This window comes from Chelmon rostratus, chromosome 20 (assembly GCF_017976325.1).
Source record: "Chelmon rostratus isolate fCheRos1 chromosome 20, fCheRos1.pri, whole genome shotgun sequence".
NCBI lineage: Eukaryota > Metazoa > Chordata > Actinopteri > Chaetodontiformes > Chaetodontidae > Chelmon > Chelmon rostratus.
This window is the reverse complement of record NC_055677.1, coordinates 4,895,089-4,906,665: the sequence shown is the minus strand read 5'-3', so window position 1 is coordinate 4,906,665 and position 11,577 is coordinate 4,895,089. Positions and strand designations below refer to the sequence as shown.

Sequence of the window (11,577 nt, the reverse complement as noted above, 5' to 3'; positions counted from 1 at the left end):
TGTGTGTGTGCAACCTTAACTTAAATCTATGTCCTCACTGTGAGGACGATGACGCATAACTATATGCCTCCTAAACCTTAACATAAACCTAAACCCAATTTTAGCTTTACCCCAAAATCCACATCTTAGGCCTCTTTGAAGATGTGAAAACAGGCCAAAATGTCCTCACTCTCCAGAAATATCCTCACTCTCAAGATCTAAAACCCAAAAAAAGCACACAGACAGTACAATTAACTTACTTGATTTGCTTTTGTTCACACCAGGTCGGGATCTTTGTGAGGATGTGGAGCCCTCCAGTGGCGGGTTTGTGAGGTGTACCTCCACATCTTCCCTGGACGATATCTGTCAGGCAAACAAACACTCCGAGCTTACGTGGTGAGCAGCGCCTAAATGTTTCTGTATGCACTGAGCTCATATCTGTACATGTGTACCTTCTTTATCTTATCAATGTTTATCCACCAGCTCCCTCGTAGAGCCCAACTCTAATCCGGCTCCGCAGCCTATGACAGAGTCCTGCAGCAGTGAGTATCAGAAAGACAGACACCCATTATCACATTCAGCAGATATCACTGTTGTTTCTGCTGCTGTAACCGCGTTTGTCTGTGCCTCAGGGGAAGCACCGCGCTTTTGTGACTGCACTGCTTTCTGTAATTCTACAAGTAAGAAAAGAGCCAGAATACGGTCTTCCTGCATGTGTGCACGCAATTGCACTGCAAAAAAATTATATTCATGTGCTCATATTTCCCTCCACACACAACTGCTAAATGTGATGAGCACGTTTGTGAATATCCACCTAACAGCAGCTCAAAAGCTCACAAATCAAGTCCAGTGACTTCGTGGACTGTGGCCAATAAATAGTTTGGTATATGTTAATTAATGAGCTTAAAGGTGCTGAAAGCTGGATTTCTTCCATTTGTACTAAGCCAGGCTAACTGTTTCTAACTTCTTTTTTCTCTTCAGGCCAGTTTTTTGCCATCAGAATCAATATTAACAGTGCTTCTGTTAATGTTAACCTCCTCAAAGAATTGGTATGTACAGCCCAGTATGACTGAACTATACTTCCTGTTGTGTAAATGCTACGTACTGACTTTCTAACCTTTTTTGACAGTTGTCAGGAGTTAGTGTGGCCAGCATGTGTGACACCATGTCAGGGTAAGTCTCTATCCACTGTGGATCACTTACAGTTCATGCATGTAGCCCATGTTGAAGTTTCTCATCAGCTTGCTTGTTCATTGTATTGTGTTTTAATTGCTGGTCTCTGTTTATGTTGCAATGGGACTAAAAAAGGTCATCAGTGTTGGAAGTTACTGAACAGTTTAAATGATGAATATGAAAGGATTTTGGTGATAATTCATGCATTTTTTTGTTTCCAGGTCAATGTGCAGAGATTCAGAGATTTCAAAGCGCTACCAGGTAAGTCCTGCTGCAGAAAACACTTTGGTGCAAACCTCCATAAAACTCCATAAAATCACAATGATGTCCTCTAGAGCGGTTAATCATGCTTCATAAATCATTTACCCAGGGCGCTCATCTGGAATGCCATGGGACACAACAGAGGTAAACATGTCTCTCCACGTTGTCTATTATGTGCATATATAAAAAACAAGCCAAGCTGAAAACAGATTTAATGACTTCCCTTCCTGTAAAAGAGGAAGTCAACGGCTACACATTAAAGTAAGAAAACCAGAACATTTGAGCGCAGAACAACTCCAGGACTGCACTGTTGACGATAATGCATTTGATGATAAATACCAGTTTCTGCTGGTCTCCAGGTTGTACAGCTGCATGGTGATACTGGAGATGTCTGGACCTGTCGATGGTTGCTCCCTGAATGAACTCCTGCAGCAGCTCATCGACAGCAACCCTGGCATAACAAACGAAAGGCCACTTACACGCATGGGTTAGTCTGCTGGTTTCTGTTTTTAACTATTATGAAGCTCATATAAATAACTCCTGTGTAGCTGTATCATTGACGATGCTCTGTGTCCACAGTGGTTTGTGGTCCTCCTGGTTTGCCTGTTCATACTCTGCTGACATCCAACCTGACCTGGGTTGCCAGTGACCTGCTGACCTCTGACGTGTGCCAAGCTGACCCCTCTCTCCTTCCATGGTGAATTTATAAAACCTTTGTATGGTTCTTTAAACAATGTAAACTTCTTTCTTTCCTTGGTTTGCTGTGTTTAGAGAGGATGCTGGAGCCTCTTTCTGCTTGTCAGTGAACAATCTGCATTTGTTTTGGTGGAAAAAGGCCACAAAAGAAACCAAGAATGTCTCTGATGATGTTTGTCGTCCTTCTGGGAAATTCAGGGAAACCCACATACTGAGTTTATAAATGAGTCAGGCTGGAGGAAAATGTAAATTACAGAACAAAGTAGCTGTTCGTATGCATGCAGTATATTTTAAGTGTTTTTTTCTGCTGGACTCACAACAAATCAACTGAATGCAACTACTCGCTTGCTAAACTCTAGAATCCTGAATGCAGACTCACTGACTGACGGTAAAAACAGCAGGGCACAGGATAACTAACTTTACCCACTATTCTGAAATAACTTGAGAAAAATATCTTTTTCATTCTAAAATGTAAATTATCCTTTATGTTAGCCTTGTAAAAATTAATTTCTTAAAACTTAAAATGACTCATTCGAAACTTTGGGACATGAGCTTATTCACTTTCTTGTCCAGAATTAGATGAGAAGATTGATACCAAACATGAGGTTACTGCCAGCAGAGCTTATCTTAGCTTAGCTTAGCTTAGCACAAAGCTGGAAGTGGTGGCTACTGTCATCGAGATATGACATGTTAATGAGTGAGTTTTAGAGGTGTTAGTAGGGGAATTTGGTTACATTTGGACCGAGCCAGGGTAGCTGTTTCCCCTGTTTCCAGTCTTGTGTTTTGCTAAGCTAAATAGCTGCTAGCAGTAGCTTTCTACCTACTGTACAGACACTAGAGTGTCTCATCTAATTCTCGGCAAGAAAACATGTTTTCCAAAATGTTCAAGGATTCCTTTAAAATATTTTGCTGTTATTTATTTTATCTGTGAAGGAGTTTCCCCCCAAAAAATATGACTATGTTTATCACATTTTCTTTCATGAGGTAAAGTTAATTGAAAGTCATTTTAAGGTATGACATTATATATCATGCTAAGTAGTAATGCTAATATTAACACTTCTACTATTGCCCTAAAGCAAGGCACTGGCCTCAAAGAAGAATGTTGATACAGGATTTCACTTAATAGGATATATGCAATATTTTGAATATTTTGTATTTTGTTCTTTTTCAGTGAGGCAAATGAGATGCTTGCTGTACTTCTGACTGACAGCTGCCCTCCCACAACCCAGCCTTCCACTGTGACCAGCAGCAGCATCCCTACGACTCCTGGAGCCTCGCCACCATCTGCGACCACCACTGCGGTACAAACTTACACCACGGCTGAAACCACTGCAGCACTTCAGCAGACAACTGCATCACAAGGAACGACCCAGCAGACGACCCAGCTGACGACAATTAACGGCGCACAGTCCTCAGCAGCGCCACCTGTCCTCCACACCAGCTCACAACACATGACTGTGACTCTCTCTGGCAGCACCACAGCACAGAACACAGCTTTGTCCAATTACACAACATTGCCGACGCCCGTCAAAAGTACAAACCTGCCAAACAGGACCACAGCGCAACAAAGCACAACAGAATTCACATTATCATCAGCCAGCTCAATCTCACAAATCACTACAGCTGCTCGTATTGATTCAACTACACTGTCTCCAAATCACACAACAATGTACAAAGTAACCACAGCAGATACATTCACACCTTCTCCAAATGATACAACACATTACAACATAACTACAGCAGACAACAGGAGTCTACGCAACGGTACATTTACGACAAGTAATGCAACAGTTAGCACATTTACACCTTCTCCCAATCACATAACTGAGTACAAAGTAACTACAGCTGGCAGCTACACAAAACAACACAACAGTACAATTACATCAACCAACACAACAGTTAGCACTTTCACACCATCTCCAAACCACACAGCAGTAATCAATGTAGCTACAGTTACCAAAGATTACACAACAGAGTACAACGGAACTACCGCAGACAACAACAGGAACCGACGCAATGCTACAACTACAACCGCTAATACAACAATGAGCACATTTACACCTTCTCCCAGTCATGCAGCAGTTTATGATCTGACCACAGTCTCTAACAGTTACACAACAGCAGAGAATGTGATCACTACAACTGTATCTCCAACAACAGCCACAGATAATGTAACCACTTCACCCGTCAGAGAAACGCAGCAGAGCACGACTGTTCCTTATAAAACGACAAAGTCTGATGGACAAACTCTTAATGCAACCACATCCACGACAAACTCAACTGTGGACGCCACTGAAGCCACTGTCGCTCCGCAAACAGGGAGAGTGACTCACAGCATCACAGCAACCAACGAAAATGACACTAACTCCACCACAGCCGCCACTGGGGTCAGTCCCGTTATTCTCCACAATCAAACTGCGGGAATCAGCGTCAACTCGAGTTCGACTGCTCCCGTTAACCTGACGACCAGAGGATCAGAAGTCAGTTTAACAACCGGAGCAGCTGCAACTTCGACCACACGTCCACCTCCGGTCCAGATTAGCACCACTACTGCAGAGGTTTCCCTGACGTCTTCTACAACCTCCACCTTCACCACCACAACCACAACAAACCCTGGTATGTACAGTTTAGAATTCACCATTTAGTGCATGCTTGAAGCTACAGCTAAAGATTTTCAGCATGGTGGATGAAATTGGCTGGGATTGGTTGCCAAACTATATATTTATTACTGGTATAGGACCTTAATCTCCATGGATTTAATGGCTTTCTGTGTAGCAGCTCAAACCAGAGATCTAGCAGGGGGACTTCTTGATAAAAGCCTCAACTAGCAGACTTTATCCTTTGTTATACCGATGTATTTTACAACATACATGAACAATTGATTCAAGGAAGTGGAACTTCCTCCACAACCGTCACAGAGACGACGAAAAGCCAGGAGGCACAGGAGGAACTAGCAAACCAGCTGCTGAATCAAACACAGGACGCGTCTCAGCTCAACTCCTCTCAGGTGAAGCTACTCATCTGTTCAAGTATGCGCAGTTAGAAAAATCGTGAGCATAAAGCAATTATGTTGTCAGAATATATGAGCTACTATTAAGACTCAAATGGCAATAAATAATAAGCAATGACAGAAGAATGATGGATGCTGCAGGTGGAGCAGGTGGCGCAGCAGTTAGAGAAGCTTCTGGACGGCCCCACTGTGTCTCAGGCAGTGGGACAGAGGGCCATCGGCATCATCAGCAACCTGATGGAGGGCGACTCACAGGCCCTCTCTGCATCTGCCAACAGGTACAGGTCACACAACCCACAGAGACACACATTCACAAACAGCTGACCTTTCTGGCGCGTTTTTGACTTATTTCCTGTCGACAGGCTCATTCGGGTGGTGGATGATCTGGGGCTTAAGCTGGTCGTCGCTGGTGACAGAGAGGTCGTCTCTTCTAATTCGCTGGTTCTGGCAGTGAGGACAGTTGACGGGACCAACTTTTCAGAGACATCTGTTGACATTTTCAACACTGATAACGTCCAGGTAGCCCAGATTTGAATTTAGCATTTCTTAAGACACAATGGGCCTCATGCAAGACCCACCCGAACAAAAAGATTCACTCAATTCCAGTGATTTCAGAGAGAAAGACTTCCCAAATTCACTCTTTATATCTGTCAGTGCAGCTTCTGATGGCACGTTGTTGACAGCTGTATTATTCATATAATAATTGTTTTGAGTCCTCTGTTACAGCTATACTCACACTGCTAAATTTCCTCTTTTCCAGCAGCAGGTTTCAAATTCTCCTTTTTACTATTTGGTAGCATTTTTGTGAATGAAACTCTCCCACAATCAGGAAGCCTCAAAGGGCCTCAGTACGAGGGGCTTAGATTACACACATGTGCACCCACTCGAGCCGAAACACATGATTTAATACAAGTTATGAGAGTTTGGTGAATCTGACTCGAAACATATTTGAACTAAAAAAAGTAAGCTAGGCCCAGTGTCTTCAAACGCACATACTGTGACATGTTTTGCGTTTCCAGCTCCGTGCCCTCAGCAGATCCTGGTTCAAGAGGTCAGGGCCTGCTCTGGGGTCTGTATTCTTGCCCTCTTCCCTCACCTCGTGTCTCAGTCCTGAGCAGCAACAGCAGGCCAGCAGGGTCCAGTTCACCTTCTACACCAAATCCACCCTCTTCCAGGTACTTTCTCATCGTCACATCTGGATTTGTCATCTGTCATTTATTGGTGTTTTCATGGCTTAGTAGAAAAGAGAACAGATGTGACATAATGATTATGTCTCCTTTCTTTACAGGATGCGACGCTAGATAACCGAACCCTGGTCAGTCCAGTCCTGGGATCCAGTGTGGCCAATCTGTCAATAAGCAACCTGTCTGAGAACATTCAGTTCACCATCCGGAACATCAACCCCATACATGTGAGTGTGCACACGCATTAAAATCCAACTTTATGTTGTGAATCCATCCAGAAAAGAATCACACATAAGTTGAAAGAGACATAACTGCCAACATTTCATTGGTCAGCTGAGGTCAGTGGTGTGTAGCTCAGTATTCTGATGAAAAGCACTTTCAGACAATGATTATTCCTTATTGGCAGCCTTGTGTTATTTACTATTTACACAGACCTTGTGGCCACCGCAAATAATGTAACAACATAAAGTCACAATAAGACGTAATGACAATAACACCTTTTGCCATTTCTAAACAGGACAAAAAACCTTTCAAAATAAAAGGTTATTTGTCCTCAATTCCCCTCAAATAAAGGGCTAAAAATCAGCATTCTTCTTCTCATTGCTTCGTGGTTTGCAGGCAAATAACACCTCCTGTGCATTCTGGGACTTCACTCTAAACGGTGAGTGCATGTACATCAAATCGGGTTGGTTAAGGTCCAAATTGCCACAGGTGTTAATATTCCTGTTTGCTGTGTTAAGGTGGGGGAGGAGGGTGGAGTTCTGCAGGCTGCTTTCTCGTCAACGCCACGCCGGAAGACACAACCTGCAGCTGCAACCATCTCACATCCTTCGCAATACTGCTGGTTTGTGTCCATATGCTGATAATAATGGTTTCAAAAAAGTCCTTCAAATTGCTGTTAACATGTGCATAAGGAATTAAATGAACACCCTTTCCTCAATCCAGGATCTGTCCAGAGAGGAATTAAATGACCATCAGCAGGCACAGATCCTGACTTTCATCACCTACATCGGCTGTGGAATCTCCGCCATTTTTCTCGCTGTCACCTTACTGACATATCTTTCATTTGAGTAAGAATCTGTCTTTAAAAAGTACTGTACTTAAATCTGAGCTTTATTCAGGAAACTTCCTAATCAGGCTTATTAATAATCCTCCCGACAAACTCTTTCCACACAGAAAGCTGCTCCGAGACATTCCTGCCAAGATCCTGGTTCAGCTCTGCATGTCCCTGCTCCTCCTCAACCTGGTCTTCTTGCTGGATGGCTGGCTGGCGCTCTACCCGGCGGTCGGTCTGTGCATTAGCACCGCCTTCTTCCTGCACTACTTCCTGCTGACATCATTCACCTGGGCGGGGCTCGAGGCCCTACACATGTACCTGAGCGTCATCCAGGTGTTCACGCCCTACCTCAGCAGATACATGCTGAGGTTCTCACTGATGGGCTGGGGTGAGTAACACTGACTTTAGGAATAAACAGTGAATGAATACACCCAATTTGATAAAAAGCTGAGATTGTTCTGCTCATTGACATCCTGTCTTTGCAGGAATTCCTCTTATTGTGGTGATTGTTGTAATATCAGTGGACAAAGACAACTATGGTCTGGTCACATATGGAAAATACACAGACGGCTCTTCAGATGACTTGTAAGTTACTGCTAAATCTTAATAACTTTTTCTAAACACAAATTCTATTCAAAATAGATTTGTAGTTTGAATGTGTGTCAGTAAGTTGGTTTCAACCATGCAAATATATTGGATCTGTTTACAGGTCTTGTTTTCATTCTGGTTGAAAGTGTAGTCAGTGGACGTCTTATCAATTAATGCAGAACTTAAGTAAAATATTAAAAATGCTTCAATCAACATGAAATTCTGATTTTCTGAACATTACAAGTGTTTTACAGGAATACTGAAATACTGAAAAAGAGTAAATTAGAACCTTTTCTTACTCTTATTCGCAACATCAACACATTTGGCCACTGGAGGGCGTCACTGTGCTTTCTCTATGGCGCCGAATCATTCAAACTAAATCTGAATTAGTTTTGCAGTAATTGTTGGAGTAATGATGGCTGCAGTCCATTTAGGTGCTAAGGCACTTCTAATATGTCGCCCAGATTCATAGAACCTCTATCACTAAATCAACCAGTGACACCCATGTACTTGACCTGAACACTGGGGAAAGTATCTTGCAGCACCCAAGCAGCCACATATCAACCCTGAAGAAGAGAGCAAGTGTTTTTCATTGCAACATTCACTCTTTAACGTCTTTTTCATCCTCCTGTAGCTGTTGGCTGCGTAACGACATCGCCTTCTATGTGGGCGTGGTGGCGTACTTCATCCTGATCTTTGCTCTGTGCCTGCTGGTCTTCATCATGGTTATGGTCCAGCTGGCCCGGATCAAGAAGCAGAACCCCCAGAACCAGTCTCCCAACAGGGGAGTGCTGACAGATCTGCGCAGTATCGTCGGCCTCATCATCCTCCTCGGCCTCACCTGGGGGTTCGCCCTGTTCGCCTGGGGGCCCCTCTACCTACCCTTCATTTACCTTTTCTCTATATTCAACACTCTGCAAGGTGAGGCTTGTAGAAAACATGATGTGAGTTTATCCACATTAGCATAATCATAATTTCTTACCATTTAATTTGTCTTTTGTAGGTTTCCTCATCTTTGTTTTCCACTGTGCTGTAAAGGAGAACGTCCGCCGGCAGTGGAGAACGTATCTTTGCTGTGGGAGACTGCGATTGGCTGAAAACTCAGGTGGGCACATAAATGTGGCCTTATACTTCTGATGATGTGACAGGTTAAGGGTTTTCAAACTGTGAGACAAGATACTGCACTACAGGTACAGGTGCACACCAAGGTTATAATAGTTTTGAATTTTCCATTACTTTTTATTTATTTTAGTTTGACTTTTAGATTTCATTTAGTTTAGTTTCAGATCCTCATAAAGGTTTAGTTCTAGTTTGTCTGATGTCTAACCTGAACACACAGACATGAAACACATATTGTTAGGTTCAGTGTGATTTACACTTTTTGAGAATAACATTATCTCTGATGTCCGATGGGAAACAGATATGCATAAATTAATATTAGAAATCAGAAAAAAATGACACTCCTCATAAGTCCAGAACTTGCCGGAGAATTGTCATGTTTTTAAGTTTTTTGCAGTATTAAAGCAATTGAGTGATACTTGTGTGGACATCAATGAATACACTGCAAACAGGAAGTGTTAATCTCCACTTCAGCATAGTTTTTAATGGTCCCACTGTGCTAAAATGGAAACTAATGTAGGCTAAAATGATTTCTGTTTCTTTGTTAATATTAATAGATATTAAATTAAACTAGTTAATGAGTTGGTCTTGTGCACTTTACTCCAGATTGGAGTCGGACGGCCACCCACAACAACAGGAATATGTCGGTAGCCACGGCAACCACATCAGCACCACAATTCACCTCTCGAAGCTCGTCCGTCATCAGCGATGGCACCAACAGCAGTGGTACGTCCACAGGTTGCAGTGTCTCACCTGCATTCTCATATCATACAGAATCACATCATCACTGTGTTGGTCCCCCCCGCAGGCTCTGTGTTTGCGGACAGCGGAATATCTGACGGCTCCAACAGCGACGTCGTCCTCAACGAGATTCACAGACGAAATCTGTTGCTGTGAGACGAGGCCTGACGACCGGGTCAAGTGTTCATTTGTTCAGTTTATAAAGATGATTTTTTTATTTGGCTGGAGAGAAACAGAGGGGGTGACACGCAGCGAAGGGCCACTCATCAGCTGAGCTACTGTCAAGAGTTCATTTGTGAGCACAATGATCAGTCAGGAACAGTGAGAGATTAGTGATTACCTGCAGTGAGTGAACATGAGTAGATGCTTACAAGATGAGACGGCTGAAAAGTGAAACTGAAAAACCTTTATCGAGGACGATTATTGGACTGAAGTGTGACTTGATAGCTTTTCTACATTGACAGAATATATGAACACAGAAGGGACTTGTGTGTACAGGAAGTAAAATTCTGACTGAAAACGGAAATATTTCACTGTTACAGCTGCGACTCAGTGTTTGTACAGACTGTACAGCTTGTTTCAAAGCTCTTAGAATCGATATTATATATGATGAGAAATGCTTTGATGCGTTATAGATACAAAATCAGTAGCCAAGAGTAGACACTGTCAATGCTGTGTTTCTTTAGTTCACAAACATACGTGAAGGTATTTCTACTGTGTTTACAATGATCCACTGACCATTTCCTCTATATTTTTACTAAAGAGTCTCCTCCTCTCATTTAGGGAGAATCAAAAGGCATTCTGGGAAGGGATTCTCTTCCTTTAGTAGAAACAAAGTGTACTGAAGGAAAAATATCAACTGCTCAATCTTAATCCTAAAGGGTAGATCTTATTTATTACAAATTTATTAGATCTCTCTGTATTAGAAGTATTTGAGGTTGCACTCCTCCTTTATTGTGAGATATTGCTTTATTTTGCTGCAGTACAGTGTTGATGTTAGACTCAGCACCCTTAGTTTGTTCACTGTATATTCAGTCTTTTTTAAGCATTAAAGATGCTAAGTATGGTCCTGCAGCATGCTGCCGAATGCCCTTGTGCAGGAACATGTGCATGAAAGAGAAGATAATAAAACTTCAATTCGTTACCCCTCCAGTTTGTCTTTTTTGAGTTTCTCATCTACATGACATCTTTACATCTTTAATCAAACCTGTTCAGCGGAAAAACCCTCCGATTACGATCCCCGCAGACTCCACGCTCATCACAGTGCTGTGTAACCTTCAGCAGAGCGTCGCTCCCAGCGCCGGCTCGTTCACACCCTGTGAAGGTCGGCCCCAGAGTTTAGCAGCAGTTCGCTATTAAAAGTCTCAATGAGTTCAAAGCTCAGAGCCGTGCGACCTCTAACGTGACCTAAATGAGAGAGCAGGCTGTGTGAGTGATGTTACAGATGCAGATGTTACAGTGATGAGCACAAACCACATGAACTCTTTAAATCCTGATTCGTTTGCAGGTGAGAAGATTCTGCAACTATTTTACTTCTAATTGAAATCACAGTCAGTATGGTTATTGCTCCTGGAGACTTTTGAAATAGAACAACAGTTGCAGGAAATGAATTATTATGCATTTTTTCTGTTTGGCCTCTCCATAACATCTATCTGTCTTCTCCTACTGGAATTTTATACCAGTGCTGGTGTAACTCACAGCTCTAACCTACCTCAAACACAAGCACCAGTTAAGTCACAATGCAGGATAACATACTATGAATAGTAGAT

At 42.6% G+C, this 11,577-nt stretch overlaps 1 protein-coding gene across 2 annotated transcripts; it reads left to right on the top strand.

Moving 5' to 3' along the window:
- Positions 1-988: 988 nt before the first annotated feature.
- adgrg2a (adhesion G protein-coupled receptor G2a) lies at positions 989-10,877 on the top strand. 2 transcript variants are annotated; one of them, XM_041961616.1, is made up of 21 exons: positions 989-1,028; positions 1,109-1,152; positions 1,374-1,413; positions 1,523-1,557; positions 1,773-1,900; positions 1,993-2,110; positions 3,281-4,725; positions 5,028-5,116; positions 5,261-5,397; positions 5,482-5,638; positions 6,139-6,294; positions 6,408-6,530; positions 6,922-6,964; positions 7,044-7,147; positions 7,249-7,373; positions 7,480-7,748; positions 7,846-7,945; positions 8,583-8,869; positions 8,952-9,053; positions 9,674-9,793; positions 9,876-10,877. In XM_041961616.1, the coding sequence occupies exons 2-21, from the start codon at positions 1,133-1,135 to the stop codon at positions 9,962-9,964; spliced, it is 3,687 nt and encodes a 1,228-aa protein (XP_041817550.1). In that variant the 5' UTR covers positions 989-1,028; positions 1,109-1,132; the 3' UTR covers positions 9,965-10,877. The 2 variants fall into 2 exon arrangements, with proteins under 2 accessions (XP_041817550.1, XP_041817549.1); XM_041961615.1 differs by having other exon boundaries at positions 4,998-5,116.
- The last annotated feature ends 700 nt before the right edge of the window (positions 10,878-11,577 follow it).

What these genes read in the sequence shown, in the direction of transcription:
- adgrg2a (XM_041961615.1), top strand. Translation starts at nt 1,133, where the DNA reads ATGTGTGACACCATGTCAGG. An exon ending in ATGTGTGACACCATGTCAGG is followed by an intron (nt 1,153 to 1,373) that starts GTAAGTCTCTAT and finishes TTTTGTTTCCAG; the next exon opens with GTCAATGTGCAGAGATTCAG. An exon ending in CTGACATATCTTTCATTTGA is followed by an intron (nt 7,374 to 7,479) that starts GTAAGAATCTGT and finishes CTTTCCACACAG; the next exon opens with AAAGCTGCTCCGAGACATTC.